The sequence below is a fragment of the Strigops habroptila genome, chromosome 8 (assembly GCF_004027225.2).
Source record: "Strigops habroptila isolate Jane chromosome 8, bStrHab1.2.pri, whole genome shotgun sequence".
Classification (NCBI taxonomy): domain Eukaryota; kingdom Metazoa; phylum Chordata; class Aves; order Psittaciformes; family Psittacidae; genus Strigops; species Strigops habroptila.
In genome coordinates this window covers 43,901,328-43,921,500 of record NC_044284.2, presented here as the reverse complement: position 1 = coordinate 43,921,500, position 20,173 = coordinate 43,901,328, and the positions used below count along the sequence as shown (strand labels likewise).

Genomic DNA, 20,173 nt, shown 5'->3' with positions numbered 1-20,173 from the left:
GGGCAGGAGAGAGGGCAGCAGCAATCCACCAGCTCTGCCCTGGAAACACTGCTGGGCAGCAGGATAAATAACACAAGAGATCCCCCCATGCCAGAGAGCGAAGCTGCTGTCTTCTACTGGAGACAACTGCCCCAGTCATGCCAGAGCCCCCGCCAAGAGATGACTCAAGGGATGGGTGTGTGCTTTCATGTCCAGTTTTATTAGTGTTGCACTAGTACCATAAAATAGTTGACGAGGTCGAGCACGTTGCAGTTTGTTCCAACAACAAAAAAAAAAAAAAAAAAAAAAGGCTATTTACATTTAATCTGTCTTCATTTAAAAAAAAACCAAAACCAACCTAGAACCCCAACACTGCAACAGTGAAACAGATGGACATCTTGGGAATCTACAAAGTGGTAACGTCCCCTTGTACGCTGCAGCCCGGACAAGGCTGGCAGCACGCAGCCCCGGTACCTATGCTCACAAAGTGCTTCCCCCCATGGCCACGGGCAGAATGCTCTGCAACCCTCCGGCCTAGGCACAAAACAGCAGGTAACTGGATGCAGACCCATACTTGTGCTCTTCCTTAAGGAAAATAGTGACCTGCTGCTTTCCAAGCTGGCATGTCCCCTTCTCCCCCAGTCTGTCCCAAAGCAGCCAAGTGACCCTGCAGAAGCCAGCCCTACCAGAAGCATCTCCCATGAGAACCCCACTGAAGAGGCTTCGGGAAGCCTCTGGGAGATGCTGCTGATCATTTCTGGCCTTCTCCCTGCCAGATAAGCCCAGAAGGAGTGTCACACTAAAACATCACCACACAGCTATCTGCTGAGATCAAGACTCCCTGAAGGAAGGGTACACAAGCGCTGCATCCAATCTAGCTTCAGGAAAGCTCCAGGGCCTCCAACCCTTTACTGCTGCACAGCGAGACTGCCCTAATCCCAGCCTTCCCAATTCCTTGTTATACCAAGCATCAGGAGAAGGCCACCAGCCCTGATACCTCTTGCCAGGCTTTTCTTCCTAAATGTGGAGGTGCTGGGTGCAATGTCCTCCACAGCAGCTCTCCAGTGCTCCCTCCAGCACACTGCTGGTGAGAAACACAGTGGGGGCTTTGCTGCAATTGCAGGTTAAGCACGGAGCAGTGGGGTTCTCAGCCAAGTTTGATGATGGAAAGCAAACCAGCACATCTCTTCCAGCCACAGAAACCTCTCAGCCACCTACCCCTGCCCTCTCTGCAGGATAAAGCCACAAGCATGTGCTAATTAAAGCAGCAAAGCACAGCCAAAGAGACAGTGACTCTCCCCAAACTCACGGGTAATTAAGGAGGACTCTGCAGTTACCACTGAGATGTAAACAGTAACAACTGAACTGGATGGAAACTGCAGCACTGAGTTAAAAACAGCCACCCAAGGCATCAAGTCACCAGCGCCGCAGGAGAGCCAGCCCTGATTGAATACTGGCAGGGCTGAGGTCCAGCCTTTGTCTCCAGGAAACCCAGCCTGGAGGAGCAGGAAGCACTCAAGGTGCAACACGACGCCACAAAACCCTTCCATCTTTCATCTGCTCGCCAGCGCTTTTAAACTAGGTCAGCATCGCAGAGCCCAGCGCAGCAGTGAGCCCGCTCCTGAGACCTCACCTCCGAGCGAGGCGCGGGCCCCCTTCGCTCAAGAGCAGCTGGAAAAGAAACCAGCTGCTTTGAGAAGCCACAGCCAGGGGAGCAGGAGATGCGAGCTCTGGGACACAAAGGGACACGGAGACCAGGAGACACCGCCTTCAAAGCACCTCCCAGCCAGGCATCAGCTCAGATGCTGCCCGCTCCAGCCCCTGCCTTCGCTGTTAGACGGCGTGGTTCCAAAGCAAGTCCTGTCTATGCCATGGCGTTTCTTTGTTTGAGTTGCACCTTCCTCACCAAAACTCTCAAGAGCTGAATGCAGAGCGGTGCTGTCTCTGCTCTAAGCCACCCTTCTGCATCCGCTGACCCACATGCAACCATCTAACCTGACCAGGCTGGTGCAGCTCTGCAGGCACAGGCTCACTGCTGCCCTGCAGCAGCAGGGATCTCTCTGGCTGGCGGGGCTGGATCTTGGCAGGCTCCCTAGGAAATTGCTGGGGAAGCTGGGAGGGTGGAAGGCCCAAGATCCCAAAATGGCCTGAGCCACATGCATGCTTTGACACTCCTTTTCCTTAGAGACAGAAACCTGTTTCTCCTCCAGTCAGGGACAGAAACAGCTGCACAAAGTGGCTCCACACAATACAGGAGAAACAACAGAGGCACAACACCCTGACTGGAGCAGCACCACCAAACTCACATGCCAGCCCTTGCCTCCAAGGCAGGGAAATGCCACAGCCATCCCCCCAGGCAAACAGCTGGACTCCAGGAGGACAAGGCTGAGGAGCAGGGATGTTTCCTTGCATGTTAGAAGCATTTCAGAGCAATGGCAGCTTTCCACATGGGAGGAACCCTGCAGAGACGCAAGCCCTCAGGCATACAGAGAGTTTCCTGGTGAATTCACTTGTATAAAGTTAGAACAAAACACAAACCAACATGAAATGCAACGAGCAGAAGTGTTTCTCTCACACGTACACACACACAGAGTAGAGTAGGGCAACACACATTTGACAGGCAGGACCCTGGAAATCCTGTCCTAGCTACCATTTGTTTCTTTACAGTAGGTTGAAATACAAAGAGGAGCACAGTGATTGTTCCCCCCTCACCCCCCCAGTAAACAAAGTTATTGCAGTCGGTCAGTCCACCCCACCTCTGCAGCAGTAACACGCTCCAGCACCGAGAGCTGCCCAGGCTGAGTGTGGGTCCTGGCACTGGAACCCAGCCCAACCACTCCTGTCACACCAGCGTGAGACTCAAGGAAGAAATCACACACTGACTAATTTCCTTTAAAAAGCTTCTTCTTTCCCGATGCCACAGCCTCAATAAAGAAAAAGAAGTGATGTGCTTATACACCATCTCTCGCACTACTGCTGCTAGGCAACACTATACAGTCCCATAGCACCAGCTCAGGTCAACCGAAAACACACGAACTGAGGGACATGACGACAGCCGAGCTACAGCCGAGCTTTTGTCACAGCCAAGAGCTAGCAGACGGCAGGCAGACCTGCCTGCAGGGCTGCGGGAAGAAACACAGTATTGCAACTAGACAATATGTCCTGCCCAGCAGCGTGCCACCAGGCATGGGTCCATGTCCTCCTCCCCAGCGTGGTTTGAAGGGAATACCCAGTCCCTGGCCAAGTAGGTTGCACTTGTGCTGGGAAAAGGTTTAATGAAATCAGAGTTGGTGAAGCAGCCCGCAGTGTGAGCTGCGATAGGCACTAGATCCAGCAGGGACCATCCTCTCGCGTAATAACCCCTTGCTCCCCATCACCAACAGAGCACACCACCACCGCCCTGCCCAAAAGAACCTGGGTGGCCCCTGTGTAGAGCAGGACCTGCCAGGCAGAGCAAAGCGGGTCCCCCAAGACTTTAAAACCCCATGGATAAGGGATCAGATGGATAAGGGAGGGGGGGGAAAGAAAGGTTCAAAAGCATCACTGCCCCCAGAAAGTGCCTTCTGAAATGCTCACAGAGCCTGGCCTGCCCACTAGGGTGGGACACAAAAGGACCCCAACAAAAACTTCAGTCCCCTACCCTGACACACCAAGAGGTGTCTGTTCTTTCACACCGCAAGCACACTGTTCTCCCCAAATCCCATCCCCAATCTGCTTCCAGTCCCTCCTAGGCATGCTTAAGGAAGCCTGGAGAGCAAAAGGCCTGCAGGACACAGAGATGCTAAGACCTGTGATTTGTCACACTGCCTCCTTGTCTCAGCACCTCAAGCGTCCCTGGCAGCAGCGAGGTGTACAACACGAACACAAGTGCAGCCAGAGCGAAGCCAATGGTGCAAGACACCCAGGAATCTCACTCCTCCATCTCACAGGATGTCTTGCTGCCTGAGGTGGGCAGAGAACCTGGCTGGCTTCATCCTGTCTCATGCCCCAGTTACAGCTTCCACTGCACCAGGTGACTGAAACCCCTAGGCAAAGCCTTGACCCATAGGCAATGCTATTCCAGGGCAAAAACATATCCTGCTGGGAAAGGGATGCAGTCCATAGAGAAATTCCTGTGGAGAAGAATACTCAGAAAGCAGTAGGTAAGGACAACATCCATCAAGAGAGTAGCCCGTGGGAGGCCACCTACCCCCAGCACCCTTCATATTTGTTAAAGTCTCTCAGTCCCTACGAGGAGAGGTCCTGTGTGGTTCAAGGGCATGGTGAAAACGCACTCCTGCAGCGGTCCTGAAGCCAGGCAGTCTGCACCCAGCCTGGGGACGTGCACAAGGGAGATGGCAGCAGGCTCTGGGAAGCACAGTGCGGTCAGGGCAGGACAAAGGCAGCAGATAAAGCAGCCCACGCTACCTCACGTGTGCAGGTTGACAGATGGACGGGAAGGCAGCTGGACATGCAGAGCGCCTGGCTGGCTCCCAGTCCAGCCAGGACAGTGATGCGTCACTTCACAGACAACGGCTCATCTTCCTGGATTTGTTTTTTTTTGGCAACTTATTTCCCCCCCTCTTTTTTTTTAATTATTATTATTTTTTTAGAAAGCATTAAAAAAAATCTGCAGCTGTTAAAAAAAATCCTTTCCCTTTAGAGGCTGGACGAGGTTTTATTGACAGGTAAATAATTGGTGTGAGTATGTAAATAGCAGCGACCCCACTGATGCGGCGTCCCCCAGCAGCGCAGCCAGCTGCGGGGACATTGTGACTGGCTCGGTTTGGTCATTGTCACAGACCTGGGACACTGGAGTTTCCTTACACATAGTGTTTCCCTAGTTCCAGTTCCTGCCCAACTCTCCTCAGGCTTCGCTTCAGCACAAACACCTGCCCGTCCCCATGGCAGACTCAGGAATCTCCTCCCCAGACCTCTCTAGCTATGCAAGTGGTTTGTTTTTCAGGCCGGACAGTTGAACTCCCTCCAGACTTGCTGATCTCTCATCCTTTGGCAGCAGGAAGAAAGACTGGTCTTCTTTTTTATTCCTAGAAAGAAAGGGGAGGGGGCCAAATGCACCGCATGATCTTCCGCAAAATCCGTTCAAGCTGATCCATGGCTCCCCCAGACCACTCACACCAATGAGGTCTCAGGTTAATAAGCAGTGCAGTTATTCAGCTATCTGCTTGTAAGTGGTAGGTGTTCTTGGGCAGGTTGCCTGCTCCTGCCAACTCCCCCACGACTTCATGTTGTCAGCACATCTATATTTAAGACTGGGGTTTTTTTGCCTTTGTTTAAAGGGGTTTCCTTCCCTTGTAGTAAACTTAAGAGTTAATAGAAAAAAGTAATTCAAAAGTAATCCAAGCACATCTGTAATTAATTCTGCAGGAGAGGGCAGAGAGACGCGAGTCAGAGTTGGCACGCAATTCCTGGCTCCTGGTGTGCAGTCCCGGGACGGACAGAAGGTCCCTCGGCCGAGCACGGCTAGAAGTTAGATTTGGAGTGTCCAAATATGCAGATGGGAAAGTGCTTGACATGAGAGGACCACTGTGCTGCCAGCTGAAAGAACTTGACGTCGTTCCACTCCACCCCATCGATGAGGACTGCAGGAGACAGTGAAAAGAGAGGAGAGTTAGAAAATACCGAATGGAAGTGGCCAACATGAAACAGCTTTGCTAGAAACCTCCCTGCAGTTGGCAGAGGGAGGCCTGGCCACTGTGTCCAGGGTACATGCTGCTCTGCCTGGCCACCCCACCACTGTAAATAGCTGCACACACTGGGGAGAGAAAGGCTCCATAGCAGACCAGGTTTAGGGAGAACAGATCAGATTGTTGTTCCTGCATCGTTCACTGACACTGGAGCTCCCCAGACTGCTGATTTCAGTGTCACCTGATCTGATTTCTTGAATTTCTCAAACACGCTTCGTTTTCTTTTACAGGCAAATGCACTCTGTAAGAGTTGGACACCAGTCTCTCATCATGGGCACTTTTAACCAGATCCACACCTTCTAAAGAGGAGCCACACGTTCTGAGACCACCCCTCACACTCACCAATCTCACAGTGACTGGGCCAGGATTAAGGAAGTGACCTAAGCAGATCTCTCTGCTGTTAACAGTGGTGGTGATTATCAACTGAATAGGCTACAGAGATAGTTTTGATACTGGTGGCACAGCTCCACTGACAGCCCCTTTAGGCCTGTCTGCAAGACGCATATGCAGCTCCTGCTGTGGCGAGCCTTTGTGCCACAGTCCTGACCAGCGGAGCAGCCACTGCTCTCCGCCATCACTTGCACCAGACGTGCAAGACAGAGAATGACAGGGAGGGGAATGGAGCCCAGCCCAGCCACTGTCCCCACCCAGGGCACTGATTCAGAGCAGTTTCTGGGTAAGGGAAGGTATTCCCACATCAAAGACCTATTAAAGCATTCCCCTATGCCAGACACATCCAAGCCCATTCCCCAGGAGCACCCCTATTACGTTGGCTCCAGGACATAAGGGCAGGACACCAGGGCAGCCCTTTGCCTGGAAGACAATGCTAGCATGAGCCTTGTCCCAGAACCTCGACAGGATGCAAGCGCTGCACTTACCGCGCAGCATGTTCTGCTGATGTTTCGCTGTGCAAATCAACCTGCTGATTCCTTCAATACACTGGCTCTTTGACTCAACCTCTTTGTCTTTTGTTTTCTTGGGCAAAAACATCACTGGAAGAAAATCAAACCGGCACACAGTAAATCTCTGCCACTCTCAGGCAAGACTTGTTTGGGTTTTTGCATTTAAACATTCATGTCTGAAAATTCTAACTCTAATTTTAACTCCTAAAATCATCCCTGTTTGGCAGGAGTTTGACTGTGTCAGTGCTCAGCACCATCACCTATGCACATGGACATCTTAGTCCTTAGTGTCCCCAGGTGAAGCATTCCCAGCTCATAACCCAGACTCAAAAGGGCACCTTCAGGGTAACTCCTGCTGCTCTGTTGGGACACGAGGGAAAACAGCAGCATCTGTACCGGTGCCCAGGCTGTGCCCTGCGCTGGGTGAGGGATCTGCCGGGCGGCTGCACCACCTAGGGACAGTCCCACATACTGCACACGCTGCCGGGAACGCTGGTACTCCAGCCTCCCCCTATCTGCAGGCAGGTCTGCTGCACCAACAGTCACCTGGAGAACATGAGAGACTAAACTGTGGGCGGCTGGTGGAGACGGTAAGCATTAGGAGAGCTAAAAAGGGTCCAGTTCCCCGATAACTGTCCAGACACATGAGCAAAGATGTACAGACTGACTCCACAAAAGCTGGTGGGTTGAACATCACTGCTCCAGGTCAGGCCAGTGCCAGTGAAGAACATTTTGAGTGTCTCAGGATTGCTTCTCCCATAGGCATAGTGGTTAAAAAAGGATGTGGTCAGGGGTGGGAGCTCTGGTACGAGCAGTGCCATAGCTATGTTGCCGGCAGTGACCTGGCTGTAGGGTTATGCACCCATGTCCTGCAGCCATTGGGCCAGGATGCCTTCTCTCAGAGACCCCAAAAACCCAGGCTTCCACCAAGAATGATTCCCAGGCCCAAAGGCAGAAAGATGTTGTGAAGGACAGCTACTGGCAGTTGAATGTAAGTGCAGAACTGCCTTGCTGCCTCCCTGAAAATATTTCACTGCAGAGGTGCTCTCAATTTTTACTGTTTCACATTACCAAGGCCAGAAGTAAATACAGGATTACTGACAACATTTAAAATGCCTTTTGTTTGTTTGTTTTGATAAAATAAGACTTCAAGAGCAGAAGATTAAAAATTTAAAAAGTTAACATCAGGCTTTGTGCTGAGCGTGTTCCTCTTCTACTGCCTTTTGTCCCACAAAGCACTCTGTACAAGAACATAAGAGCTCCTGTAGAAGAGCTTACGTTGCTGCAACCCTGCTCTGAGTGACATCACCTCCTGCATGCACAAGCACACCTAGCAATGGCTTGTCAGGTCTGGCTGATGTGTTTGTCTGGCTGGGACAGTGGTGTTCTAACACAAGGATACCACATCAAATCCAGCAAAACATCTCTGCTGGGGCTGCTGCCACGATAGGATGCACACAAGTCCTGCCTCTATCTGCACTTCTGCCACGTGGCAGAGGACAGACCAGAGCATGGAGCTGTACAGGCTCTGCCTTGGGTCAGCCCTGACTCTGGTGGTCAGGGCACAAGCTGCCTCTTACCTAATCCAGTACTGCAAACCAGCACCAGCAGGCTCACAAGGAACACAGGGAAGCTGTCCAGAGCAGCGTGCCTCCTGGCTTTCTGCACAGCCACCCACAGATGTCCCTGCTCTGTCCCCACCTTGGTTCTTTTGGGCTATACCATCTCAGATGTTCAGCGCTCAGGGTGAACACATCCCCTTTTTACAGCACAAAGAGGAACCACCCTTTCAAACTATCACCTTATTCAGTCACTTCTCATCTACAGACAGACTAGGATTTTGGGAATAAAACCACGACTAAGGTGCTGTAACACAGGACTGACAGGCTGGGCAGCAGAACAGGAAGAGCAGCATTGCACTCTTGGCCTTTGGCAACAGTAAATGGGCCACCTTACCTTTCTTGTTCTTCTCTTTTGTCACAACAGTCATGGACATCGTTGGAGTGGTGGCAATCTCACCACTGGCAGGTAACCTGCTGACCTGGAGGGACCGGAAAGTGCATTTCAGTGTGTTTTTGGTAGTGGAGGGGTCCTTCTTCTCTGGGTCTCTCTTTCTGTCCATGGGTGGAGCTGCAATCCAGTAATCCACCTGCAGGCCCATCAACTCAGCACCAACGCTCTGGCTGGAAAACAAGAGAAGAAGGTAATTTCTGTGCAGCACTCAGCAGAGCTCCCCCCATCTGTGTTTTCCAGAGTTGTTCTTGGTCAGAGGACAAGCACCTGGCTCTTTGGGAAATCAGGCAGCAACATTTCATAGTGAGACCCAATAATCACAAAAGCAAGAGAAGTCATCACTGAGTGATATAGCCTGGGTCACATTACACAGTGGCATCAGTACGGCAGCACAAAACCGAAATGAACTGAGACAAGCTGACCTACTGCAAGCTATAGGGAAGGAGCAGTGGGAAAGAAACAAGCAGTTTCCTAACATGATGCTGAGTTCAGTGACACAGCCTGCAAACATGGCCACTGAGGTGGCCCAGATCACATGCAGTCTTTGAGCAGGGAAGAGGCTGTAAGCACCTTGATGCTGCCTCCTGAGCACCAATAAGTGAATGAGTGAGTGAATAGCCAGGCGCAGCGCTGCCAAAATCAACTCTGCACTGGGGTGAACAAAGAGCTGGTGGATCTCTCGAGATTAGGCACCCAGTTCTCAATCACCCTCCCTTGCTTTCACCTCTTATGTTCATGAGCTCTTCCTGTCACCAGCTGCTTCCCTTTCTGTCCAGATGCTCCACCAAGTCACACAAGATCCCTGCTCTCCCCAGGTCCCTGTAATGGAGTTGGTATGGGGCGATCTGCCCCACAGCCCTGCTGCGTGCTGGGGAATTCCAGAGCTGGGAAAATGCTCTGCAGGTCCTGTGATGTTTGCTAAACAATGGCAGATTTCAGGTCATGATCTGCTATTGAAACCTGCCACGCATCATGTGGTAACAGATGTGCGTCACCAAAACATGCTGCAAGCCTTTCCTGAGCCAGAAAAGAGAAGATGAGCAGCCTGGGAAATTCCACCCCTTGTCTGCCTCTCACTGGCTAACCCCAAGTAGAGCAGGGGTTTATCATTCAGCATACCTATGGCTGACAGCCTATACTTCTTCCTACACAATGACAGAGTGCTGAATAATAGGCAAGTATTAGATAAAAAACCAAGTGAATGTATCTACCAGTCTGTATCCCCTGTTTGAGAAATGGCAATTGTTAAGGAAGATGAATCCATGAAATATGCATCCCTTACACTGCCTAATGAGAAGCTCTCAAGGTGCAACAAGAACATCCTATCATTAAAGTCCTCTCTGCAAATCAATTTCCTTGTCTTTGCCATTTATTCACCTGAAAGCCAGACTGCAGAGTTTGTCTTTGATCACTAAAACCAGGCTTTGAGTTCTCAGGGCAATTTCAGAAGTGAGATTCTTCAAGAATGATGTTTTGGAAATGCAGCTTTGGATTTTCAAGCTCCTTTGCATCACACTTCTCATCTCAGTTGTAAACACAAAGAATCCTAATGTTCACTATGTCCAGGCATGATTTTCTGTTCCATTCCCAGTTACAACATGTGGCTTAATCTGGGTCACCCTTCACCCCATGCTGTCACATACAGATCAGTGGAGATGGAACCATGTTGAACCTCAACTTCCTCATTTGTTGATAATTTTACCACACAGCATGAAACCAAAAGGTACCAGAACCTAGAACCAGGGTGTCAACTTCAGATGTACCACATCCATGGCTCACAACTTTGATAGCCTACAGTCTTGGGGGCATGAGTTCCCAAACCACTTCCACCTTTGGAAAGCCCCCACAGAGCTCACATATAAGAAGGCAGCTCGGCTCTTCTGAGCCAGCACAGTCCCCAGCTCTCTGCACTGCCAGCCAGCTGCTGGGACCAGCCTGGGGCAGACAGGACTCTCCTGCCACCAAACCACGGGGGACCAACAGGAAGGACTTGGGGAACTGGGCATCCTGGTACAGGCTAACAGCCATTAACACCTACCACTTGCTGGGCACCGTGCTAAACTGGGACTTCCACATTCCCATTTCCTCTTGTTAAAAGGGAACTCTCTTAACCCAGTTTAAGAAGTCAGAGGTTAAAGGTCCCCATTCTGTCTCCAGCAGGGACAATAGGAGATGCTGCTTAGGGAGAGCATGTGAGCCCATTCTCTAAATGCAGGGCATTTCCTTGAACTTCACCTGCCTGACAACAACAGGATTAGGGATGTTAGAGGGAACGTTGCTGAATCATCTTTTAGTAGCCATTAATGGACCTGCTGTCCACGAATTTGCCTCTTTGACCTGTTGATCTGGCTGCCACAGAAGTAGCAGAGGCAGACATGGTCCCAGTATGTCTTTCCTGCTGTGTGTGGAAGTCCCTTCCTTTCTCCCTTTTAGCTGACCTCTTGCCAGTGTCGCTGTGTGCCTCCAGGTCTTGTACCACAGGTTTGGTGAACGACAGTTCAATATTCAACAAACCCACCACCACTGTGATTTTGCAAAACTTGAGTGGTTTACCTCTTTCCTCCCCTTCCCCCTAACAGAATCCATCACTTCTAGTCTCCCCTCACAAGGCTGGTGCTCTGTCCCCTTGATCTTGTTAATTCCCCATAACCTTTAACTTCACCATCTGCTTCCAAGTACCAGAACTGCACAGAAAGCATTCAAGACAGCTATGCCAATGTTTTGCATGCCATCAAAATGAGAGTCCTTCTCAGGGCAATTCTTTACTGGTAGTTTTATAAGGGTTTCCTCCCTTCACCCCTAAACATTTCAGCTAAGCCAGAGCTTCACATTGCCTACAGGTGCTGTCTTCCTGCTGCTGTGATACACTTTCAAGCACACGCATGAATGGGAACTGCAATTCAACTATGCCGTCTTACACCTGTCAGCTCTCCCATCACAGATAAAAAGCCTCCTTCTTCAAGAGAGTCACTCTGACCTTATACTCACTTGGTCCTTAAAAACATAAGCATCATGAGGAATTAAGCTAGCACGCACATATATTAGGATCAGTATTTTCTTTGGCTACAGATCTCCCTAAAAGAATCCAGTCTCAAAGAGAAAATACCAACAGATTGAGAACATAAACCTTCCCAAACAGGTTGCTGCAATGGCTCATCAGAATCAGGGTTTCTGTCAGATTACCGAAAACAAGGCTCCCCCTTCTAGTTCAAATGTGTTTGCCCTTCCCAGCTCCTTGTCGGCCAGCAAAGACTCACTCCAGAGGCAAAAAAGGTAAAGGGGAAAGGTGACAACTTCAAGTATTTTCCAGGGAGGAAGATAGCAGACCTATGGGTTTTCCTTTACAAAACTTTTCCTCTCTCACATATATGTCAGTTAAGACAGCCAAGGGAGCTGTAAGGAGACAAAACATGCCTTACCTTGAGGACGAGAAGCTGCCTGTGACAGACGGTGAGGAAGGTGGTGTGGGGGAGGCTTCTTTCACAGCAGGAGACACAGAAGGTGGGGTAGAAGAAAGGACACTGGAGCTTGAGGGAGCTGCGTCATCAGAGTCACCTTGCAGAAAAGAAGTCAAACTGTTTGTCTGGGATCATCTCACAGCACAGCACAGCACATGCACACCGGGACAGCTCAGTCCCTTTGCCCATGCTCCTGCTGCACAGGTTTTGTGCAGACTCAATCCAGAGATCAGCTAGCCCATCACTTCTGATTGCCTCCACACTTAAACTGTGGAACTTTCTATGTTTGGGTAAGAGGCAGGCACAGACATTCACACTCCTCTGGGCTCCCCCAGAGTGACCCACAGAAGGGCTGCCTCCACACACAAACCTATGTGTAACCCAGGCCACAGGAATCTGGGTTTAATAGTGAAGCAATGTAAGAAACAATCCCAATAGATGAGGGGAAAAAATATTCCTGACTAGAACTGCATTTGAAGGAGGAGAAAACATTAATAAAGCAGCACTACCTCATGTCTGTGTGTGTAAGCAGGCAGTATGGTGTACCTCAGCTTTGCACTCCCCCATTAAAAAAGTGCCTAAATTCATTGCCAGATTGGTGAACTGGTTGCGTATCCTGGAGTTTCCAGTGTTAGGCACATGTTTGAGATTGATTTTATTAGGCAATTGAGCCCCATCTGTGAGGGAGTGTAAGGAGACAGGCATGAACTTCCCTTGAACTGCCTCCCCAGTTTGGAGCAGAAACCTCAAATAACCACAGCAGTGATTGCACCCCTCTGAGAACACACGTAAGAAAAATGAGTGTTTGTACATATATGAGTGGAATTCCCCTGGATGAGCGTGTGGGGATTTCAGCTGGCCTAAAGCTTCTTGTAAAACAACAATAGAAAGGGCTTCTCTCAAGTAGGCCTCTCCTTCTGCAGACAGCTGCTGGGATTCAAGGCAATAGAACTGGGAGGTAGCAAGACCCAATTCCCCCTTACAAAACTCCAAGACATCAGCAATGGACAAGATTGTTCAGCCTGTGAAGCTCCCACCACCTGTATGACACAGAGCACACACAAGATGCTCGTTACCTGATGTTGCAGAAGATTGTTCCACTATTCCAACCTTCACCACCTAGAGAGGGCAAAACAGAAGATCTCTATGAAACAGGAGACACACAAACTTCAGGAATCCCCAACCCAAGCTCATCTCTACAGCCCCCTGGCATTGTCCCTCCAGTCAGAGTAGTGTTAAAGTATGTTAAAAAGTGAAGTCTAAGAGCCAGGCAGGTCCCAGCAGTGTCCAGCCAAGCAGTACCAGCTCACAACCTTTCCCTGACCTATACAAAAGACAGCACAGAGCCTGTGGAGTTGTTACAGACTTGCACAGCTCTAAACAGCCCATTGTCAGCCCCAAGCTATGGCAACTACCACGCCTGCCTGTGACACCTGTGGGAATAAGGCAGGGAGGAGAAAGGAACATAAATATCCCCTTAGCATTGCTTTGATACACCTGCTAATTACAGACATATTGCTTCCACCGCACCAGTGCAGCCACTTCTAGGGTGAAGCATAGCTGGGGCTTGTTAGGAAACCACAACAGCAAAGTACACTTTCTGATCACAGTTTTCTAGTCTCCAAACAAGGGCAGTGCCTGGCAAAGAAGACAGAGCTCCTAGCAAAGCCTCTGGGCATAGACATGGATAAACCACCACATGGACAGGTGAGACTGATCCCAATCTCACTATAATAAGGGTACAAATGTGTTCTGATATGGCCAACCACCTAGCTAGTTCAGCTAGGTTAATGATAAATGCCTCAGGCAATAATTTGTGGAACAGAGCATGCTGCAAACACAAGCTCCCAAGAACATACTATGCCTAGAAAGATAAAATGACCCTTAGTGATATAAAAGCAGGGACCTTCTGTAGCAATCATTCGTACAGTGCACAGGGATCATTACTCTCAATACTGCAGAGGAGAGACCCTTCTTAAGGTCCTTAAGAAACTTGTACTGAGCAGTAATGCCTACCCTATGTAAATGTTGACAAATGGGAAAGAGCTGCAAAGGGATCTCAAGTCAATAAAACCTGCTTTAGAATAAGAAATGATGTCGCACAGTCTATTTTAGTTTGAAAACAGAAGTTTCTTAAGTTCAGACATGACCATATTTAGACCACATCTCTAGGGAGCACATTTCTGTGCTATTGGATCAAGGACCTAATCTTTAGAAGCCAAAACCTCTGCACAGTTTGGAGTCGGGGAGGTGTATGCTCAACCCCAGATCCTAAAGAGGTGTCAGGCTCTCTGGTGGATTCTGCTTGCTCCAGTCTTGGAAAAGCCATCATGAACTCAGCAGTGTGTGCAGAGGCTCCCTGAGGGGGCACTGGCTTGGGAGAAGGAGGCTGCAGCTCAGTTTGGCCAGTCTCCATCCAAAGGGCAAGAAATCAGGTTCTGGAGTTCAGCAGCCATTTGTGCTGTATGTGTTAATCCCCAAGAGGATGTTTCACACATGTAACTAGCTGTGAGCAAGAGGAGGCGAAGCAGGAGAGTTAGGGGAAGAACAAGCAACACAAAACTGCCTACAGCCACCTTGATCTGCAAGCCAGACAGGAAATCTCTCTGGCCTTTTCCTCCTTGCTGGCTGACTGAAGATACTTGGGTTCAGACACATGGGAGGAAGAAAAGGTTAAACGCTTTCCTTTCCCTTCACTCAGAGAAGCACTTTGAGACTGCTGCAGTCCCAACAATGTCTCCATCCAGGAATGCTGCAGCAGCCAGCCTCCTTTCCCTTCAGGAAGGGGGCGCATCCTGTTAACTCCCCCGGCAACTGGCTGTCAGCACAACATAGGCAGGCAGCCATGAAGTCTCACCACCAGACTCAGGCTTTCACACCCAACTGGGCCCTTGTGAGGCTCCACTTGCACCACTCCAGAGCCCAGCCCAGCCCAGCAGCACAGCACTGCCCTGCTTGCTTCTGGGTCACAGACTCTACAACCCAGCTGCAGGACATCAGGTTTTGCACTCTTAAAAGCCAACAGAGACCAGCTGACATCAGGAGTCACAAACCCAAATGTCACTAGCTCCCACTCTTCCTTGGCCTATAGCTCCAGCAGGCTGCAGCTGAGAGAAAGAGCTTCCGTATTCGTGTTCAGCCTCAGACTTTGAGACACCTGCAGCTGGCCTTTCAGAGTCTCTTCAGATGTGTCTCATGGGGAATTACTGGGTCAGGAACACTTCAGAAGCAAGAATAAGCAGCATTGATTTGCCTCTCATCACCAGCTGACACAAAGTCAGTCTGTGCTTTCAAGGCAAATTTTGTTGGGGGTTGGCAGCATTATACACACAACAGAGCTGTTTGCTCGTCCCACTTTCAGACAATGAAATCCAGACTGGAAATGCACTGCTAATGTTTTAGAGCAACTGAACAAACACTCTGTGCTCCATTTTCTTGCACATAGCACTGAACTAGGCCCCAAAGAAAAGCTTTGCAGAGTCTAGCAGCTATAGTGAGACAACTCCAGGAGCTTCCAAGTTCTTCTGAGCTTTTCATGTTACTGGGAAAGGTGAAATGGCTGTTTCATAACAACAGCTCTTCACCAGCAATCACAGCTCATGGGATGGACAAGATGACAGCAAAGCTGATTAGCAGGGTACAAATTGGGAAGGTGCATCTCCGCTTTTGCAGAAGACATCTTTCCTTCAGCAAACAAAAGTAGATTGTCATCCCAGGAACAGGACAGAGACTCTCACTGTGAAGAGACACCAGAGTGAAAGCACAGTCAGCCTGAGGGCAAGAGAGACTGAGCTCTTTAAATGCCCTGGGATTTCAGATTAGCTCTGACGCACTAACAGGGACACAAACGGGAATGCACACAAGTCAGCTTAACACAGAGAAGGCAGAACAAGACAGCCAGCATGCAAGAAAGAGAAGCTACAAAAGAGTGTGAAGCAAAAACTGTGAAGAGGACATCCAGTAGCTGAAGAGCAGTCAGGGAAATCCTTTTAGCCGTAGGTCAATGACTTCATACCTAAAACTTAATGAATTGAAGAGCATGATCAAATAAGGGGAGGAAAGCTATAAAAGGCAAAGTACACAGTTCACAAAACACACTGACAGAAACACAAACACACTCCTGCCTACATACTCTGTACTTAGCCACCTGAGCTGAGAATATTTAATGATGACAGGAGGAAAAGCCAGGGACTGCTATTCCAAACACATATTCACATAATAAAATTCATTAAATACCTACTGCCCAAGACTTGAACTAAACAGTGATATAAAATGATCTCCCTGGTGGGAAGTACTCTCCACTTCCCAGGAGTAGATGAGGACTGGGGACCATTCACGACAAGCACGCAGAAGACTGACACTGGAATAGCAAATTTGGCCAAATCCATCACTCAGGGCAATGCTGGGCACAGCAACACTGAGATCAGGTTTCCAGGAACACACCACCTTCCTCCACATGCAGCCCAGCAGCAATCCTCCACCACGTAGGTGCTTTGGTCTGCAGCAAAAGACAGGCTCTGCACCAGAGCACTTCAGTGTCACACTTTCCTCTCTGTATTGAATGAGCAAGGATATAGTGCCTGCTTCAGTGCTTGCAGGCACGCAGCACAGAGCTGCCCAGAGCCAGCTGCCTGGAAAGCAAAATACACCCTGTACTTTGTTGAGAGATTGTAGAGATTTGCTTACATCCCAGGCAGATGCATCTAACTATCAGATGCTGATACTCTACCTTACAGCACCCACTGCTCCTGCTCTACCCCAGAAACCTGATATATTTAGGTTAACACTTGTGGACATATTCTAGCTGGCTTGAGACAGTGTAACTAAGACAACACTCACCCCAACAAAGGGAATGAACTTCTGCGAAGATTCTTCATCAGGGCTAAAGACAAAGAGAAAAGCGTTGTTAACAGCTTGCTTTCGCACTGGGCACAATACTCACTTCATATGTTGCATTCAAGCATGCAGCAGGGATGGACAGTATGCAAGCGCCAGTCCAATGTCTCCTCTCAAGGCCCCCTGCCAGCACGCTAAGAATCTGCATGGGTGGGGAAGAGCACGCAGCTTATGGCACATCTCTCAGGGGAAAGGTCTCTTCCTCCCTCCCTCACGCTTGACAGAGAAACATGCTTTAATGGCATTGCAGTCATTACAGACACACGACCTCCTACTGCAAGGAAATGGATCTGTGCCACAACAACACGGAGAACTGTGCGTTACTTACTAGTACCTGAAGCGCTCTGCACGCATGGCCTTCACGCGTCCCACCTTTGGAGTCATGTGCCATACCTTGCATATCCCAGCATCGCTAAAGCAGTTAGCCTGCCACGGGGTTACAAGCTGTGACACGTGGTTATTTGTATAGCACTAGCAAGTACGTGTACACACACACACACTCATGCACACAGATACATGTTCCCTGCCACTGGGAGCTTGCAGACCCCTAGACAGGCACACTAGAGAGGTCGGGCACCAGAGCACACTGGGTAGATCAGGACACCAACTTGAGAACAGCAAACAGCTAAACCAAACCGAACTAAATGCACACCATGTCCCAGAAACAGCTGAAGACAACACTACACACGTTTTGAAAGCAGGAAGGCATCAGCCCTTCCTGCTCTGGCCCTGCCCAGGATTCAGAAGCCAGAGGGTGGAAAAGGGCCAGCAATGAAAGCCGCAGTCAAACCTAGCGGGAATTAGGGAAAGACCCAACAAAGACAAGAGGAGGAAGACCTGAGTGAGGAGGAAGGAAGGCTGGGGGGGGCCTGCAGAGCCACTGCTCCCTTCAAAGGCAGAGAGATAAAGGGACCCACAGGCTGAAGAAAGGACTGCAGGACCATGTCCACGAATTAAGACTCAGCAGTAGAAGTGACTACACGGGCAAGACACACAACACTTCTCAGTGGCCAAGCACAGGAAACAGGTAGGAAGCAGACAAACACTGAGATTTCTCATGTTTCTCTTTGTGCATCTCTCAGTGCTTGGAGCACTGCAACATCCAAAGAAAAACCATCCAGCATTTCCTTCATTCAGAATATTGCTGGGTACAGCACAAACACTTCAGGAAAGCAGATATTTCTGTGCAGTTTCCAGCACAGATCAGAAATGCATCAAATGCACAAAGGTTGCCAACCACTGTGTGATTAGCACAGGCTGGACAGTTTCCTCCAAGTCCCATGGAAAAGAATGGCATAAAACTGCAGCAAACAGGACCCAGGCAGAGCTCCCTCCTTGTCCAAAGCAAGCGTGCTTTTGTAAACAGCCTCTCACTTTGGCTCAGCTCTGCTTACTTATGCCTAAGGCAAAGCCAGGGGCTTTGCTCCCTACCTCACAAGCCCAGGCACTGCCCCTTCATTCTTCCCCCAAAGCACATGACAAAATGACCAAGTCCCTGATTCTGTGATGGAAGCCAGAAAGGTCACATCTTTCCAAACACGGCTGCAGGCTCCCCAGCAATAAATCTCCTACAAACATGACACTTCCAGCTCCAGTTTTGCAAAGGGAAACAAACAGAGCTGTTGGGAGAAGCACAGAACAGAGGCTCACCTTTCTTCTCATTTCTTCAGCTCCACAGGCTGAGAAGCAGGCAGAAGAGAGTCCTGCTGACCAAGTGAGGGAAGCACAATAGTCTCCTAGTCATCTCTCAGCTACTGGATGGCTTTGCTCCGAGCTCTCAAAAACAAACCAGTGCCCAACTCCATCAGAAAACTCCTTCTTGTTACCCCTGGGAGCTGAGACTCCCACTGAGGAGAGCTCAGGGGCAATTCTGAAATAAATAATTTGCTTCAGCCACCATTTATTACAGCTCACAATGATGCATAGACTATTCCTGAAGCAATTCAGCTGGATTTCAGCTCCGATAGTCTAATCCTGTCACACATCTTTGGAACTCTGATCTTGCACATGTGCCTCTGAAAATGCAACTTCTCAAAGCAGATGCTCTTCATGTGGATGAAAGGAAAGATGAGATAACCACGCTTGTTCTTCACCAATTCTTCATGCTCTTTCCTGATTCTTGTCCTTCAGGATCCCAAAATATAAATCCAGAATCCTTTCACCTTGGTGATGCTCTCTTCTATTCCTCCTACCACAGCCCTGCAACTAAAATATCCCCTGTCTCTGATAAGGCAGCCGCCCCTTATACCTAGGCTGCACAGATTCCCTGTGCAGAGCTTTCACCCCCATAGCCATGTCCAAGGCATTAATTTTATGCATAGGGCTTCTGAAGGTCCTGGTATCTCAGCTATAATTTAAAGCTAGGCCTGACTGTGGTTTGTAATATTTAACAGCGTTATTGATACTTCACTTCTGTAGTTCTGTGGGAAAAATCCCCAACAAATACATTCTGGGGAACATGAAAAACCAGACCTATGAGGAGATGCTAGAAAGAAAGTCTTTATCTGGAATGGGGAGCTGTCTAATTACTGGTTTTGCTTGGGCAAAATCCATCCACCTGCAGTCAGTCCTTGAAAGGTAAACTGCCCAGAAATGGACTTGCAGATTCCCTCCCTACAAGAAGAAATTAATTCAGATTGAACAAAGACAGATAGCCAGATTTATGTTTTAGGACTCTTGGAAAGGACAAGCCACTACACCACCAGGAGTCACCTACCTGACAAAGAAGAGGAATAATCTCTCACACTTCTGGGGCAAAGTACAAACTAAGCTGCAAAGCACTCAGGTATTACAGTAAGAGGGACTGAACAGTCACAGCAGTTATGCCAGTTATTAGCCTTTTCCTAAGATTTTATTTAAAATTTAAGCAACCCAACACAGATTTCCTATAGCAGGAGCGACTCAAGTACTACCTTTATTCCAGGCAAGTCCTGCAGGGGTGCAACAGGAAAGAGGGGGCTTTTACTGAAGGACTAACAGGCCTCTAAGCCACTTCAGGCCAGGCACTACCAACAACTCTCCAAGGTTCATTTTTGGTATGAAGCATCTGCCCTTCCCACTGGGCAACTATAGCTATCTGCTGGCTAACACTGTCCCTGCTCCACCAAGTCTCCAGTGGTCAAACTCTCGAGTGGGACAGAACAACTACAGGTCCCCATGACACATCAGGTGAGACACCTCTCTGCTTCCTCATGAAACTCCCATCCAGCACCCTTCTTGTTCCTACAGCTGGCTGGAC

General features: G+C 49.3%; 1 protein-coding gene across 10 annotated transcripts in view; it reads right to left on the bottom strand.

Moving 5' to 3' along the window:
• Window positions 1-1,870: 1,870 nt before the first annotated feature.
• Window positions 1,871-20,173, bottom strand: part of PACS2 (phosphofurin acidic cluster sorting protein 2) — an 83,048-nt gene continuing 64,745 nt past the window's right edge. For all 10 annotated transcript variants that reach the window (XM_030493834.2, XM_030493835.2, XM_030493836.2 and 7 more), the window contains 6 exons: window positions 16,879-16,921; window positions 13,116-13,158; window positions 12,001-12,136; window positions 8,525-8,751; window positions 6,545-6,658; window positions 1,871-5,561 (listed from right to left, as the gene is read on the bottom strand). In XM_030493834.2, coding sequence (XP_030349694.1) covers window positions 5,443-5,561; window positions 6,545-6,658; window positions 8,525-8,751; window positions 12,001-12,136; window positions 13,116-13,158; window positions 16,879-16,921 — 682 coding nt within the window. In that variant the 3' untranslated portion in view covers window positions 1,871-5,442. The remainder of the gene's footprint in view (window positions 5,562-6,544; window positions 6,659-8,524; window positions 8,752-12,000; window positions 12,137-13,115; window positions 13,159-16,878; window positions 16,922-20,173) is intronic.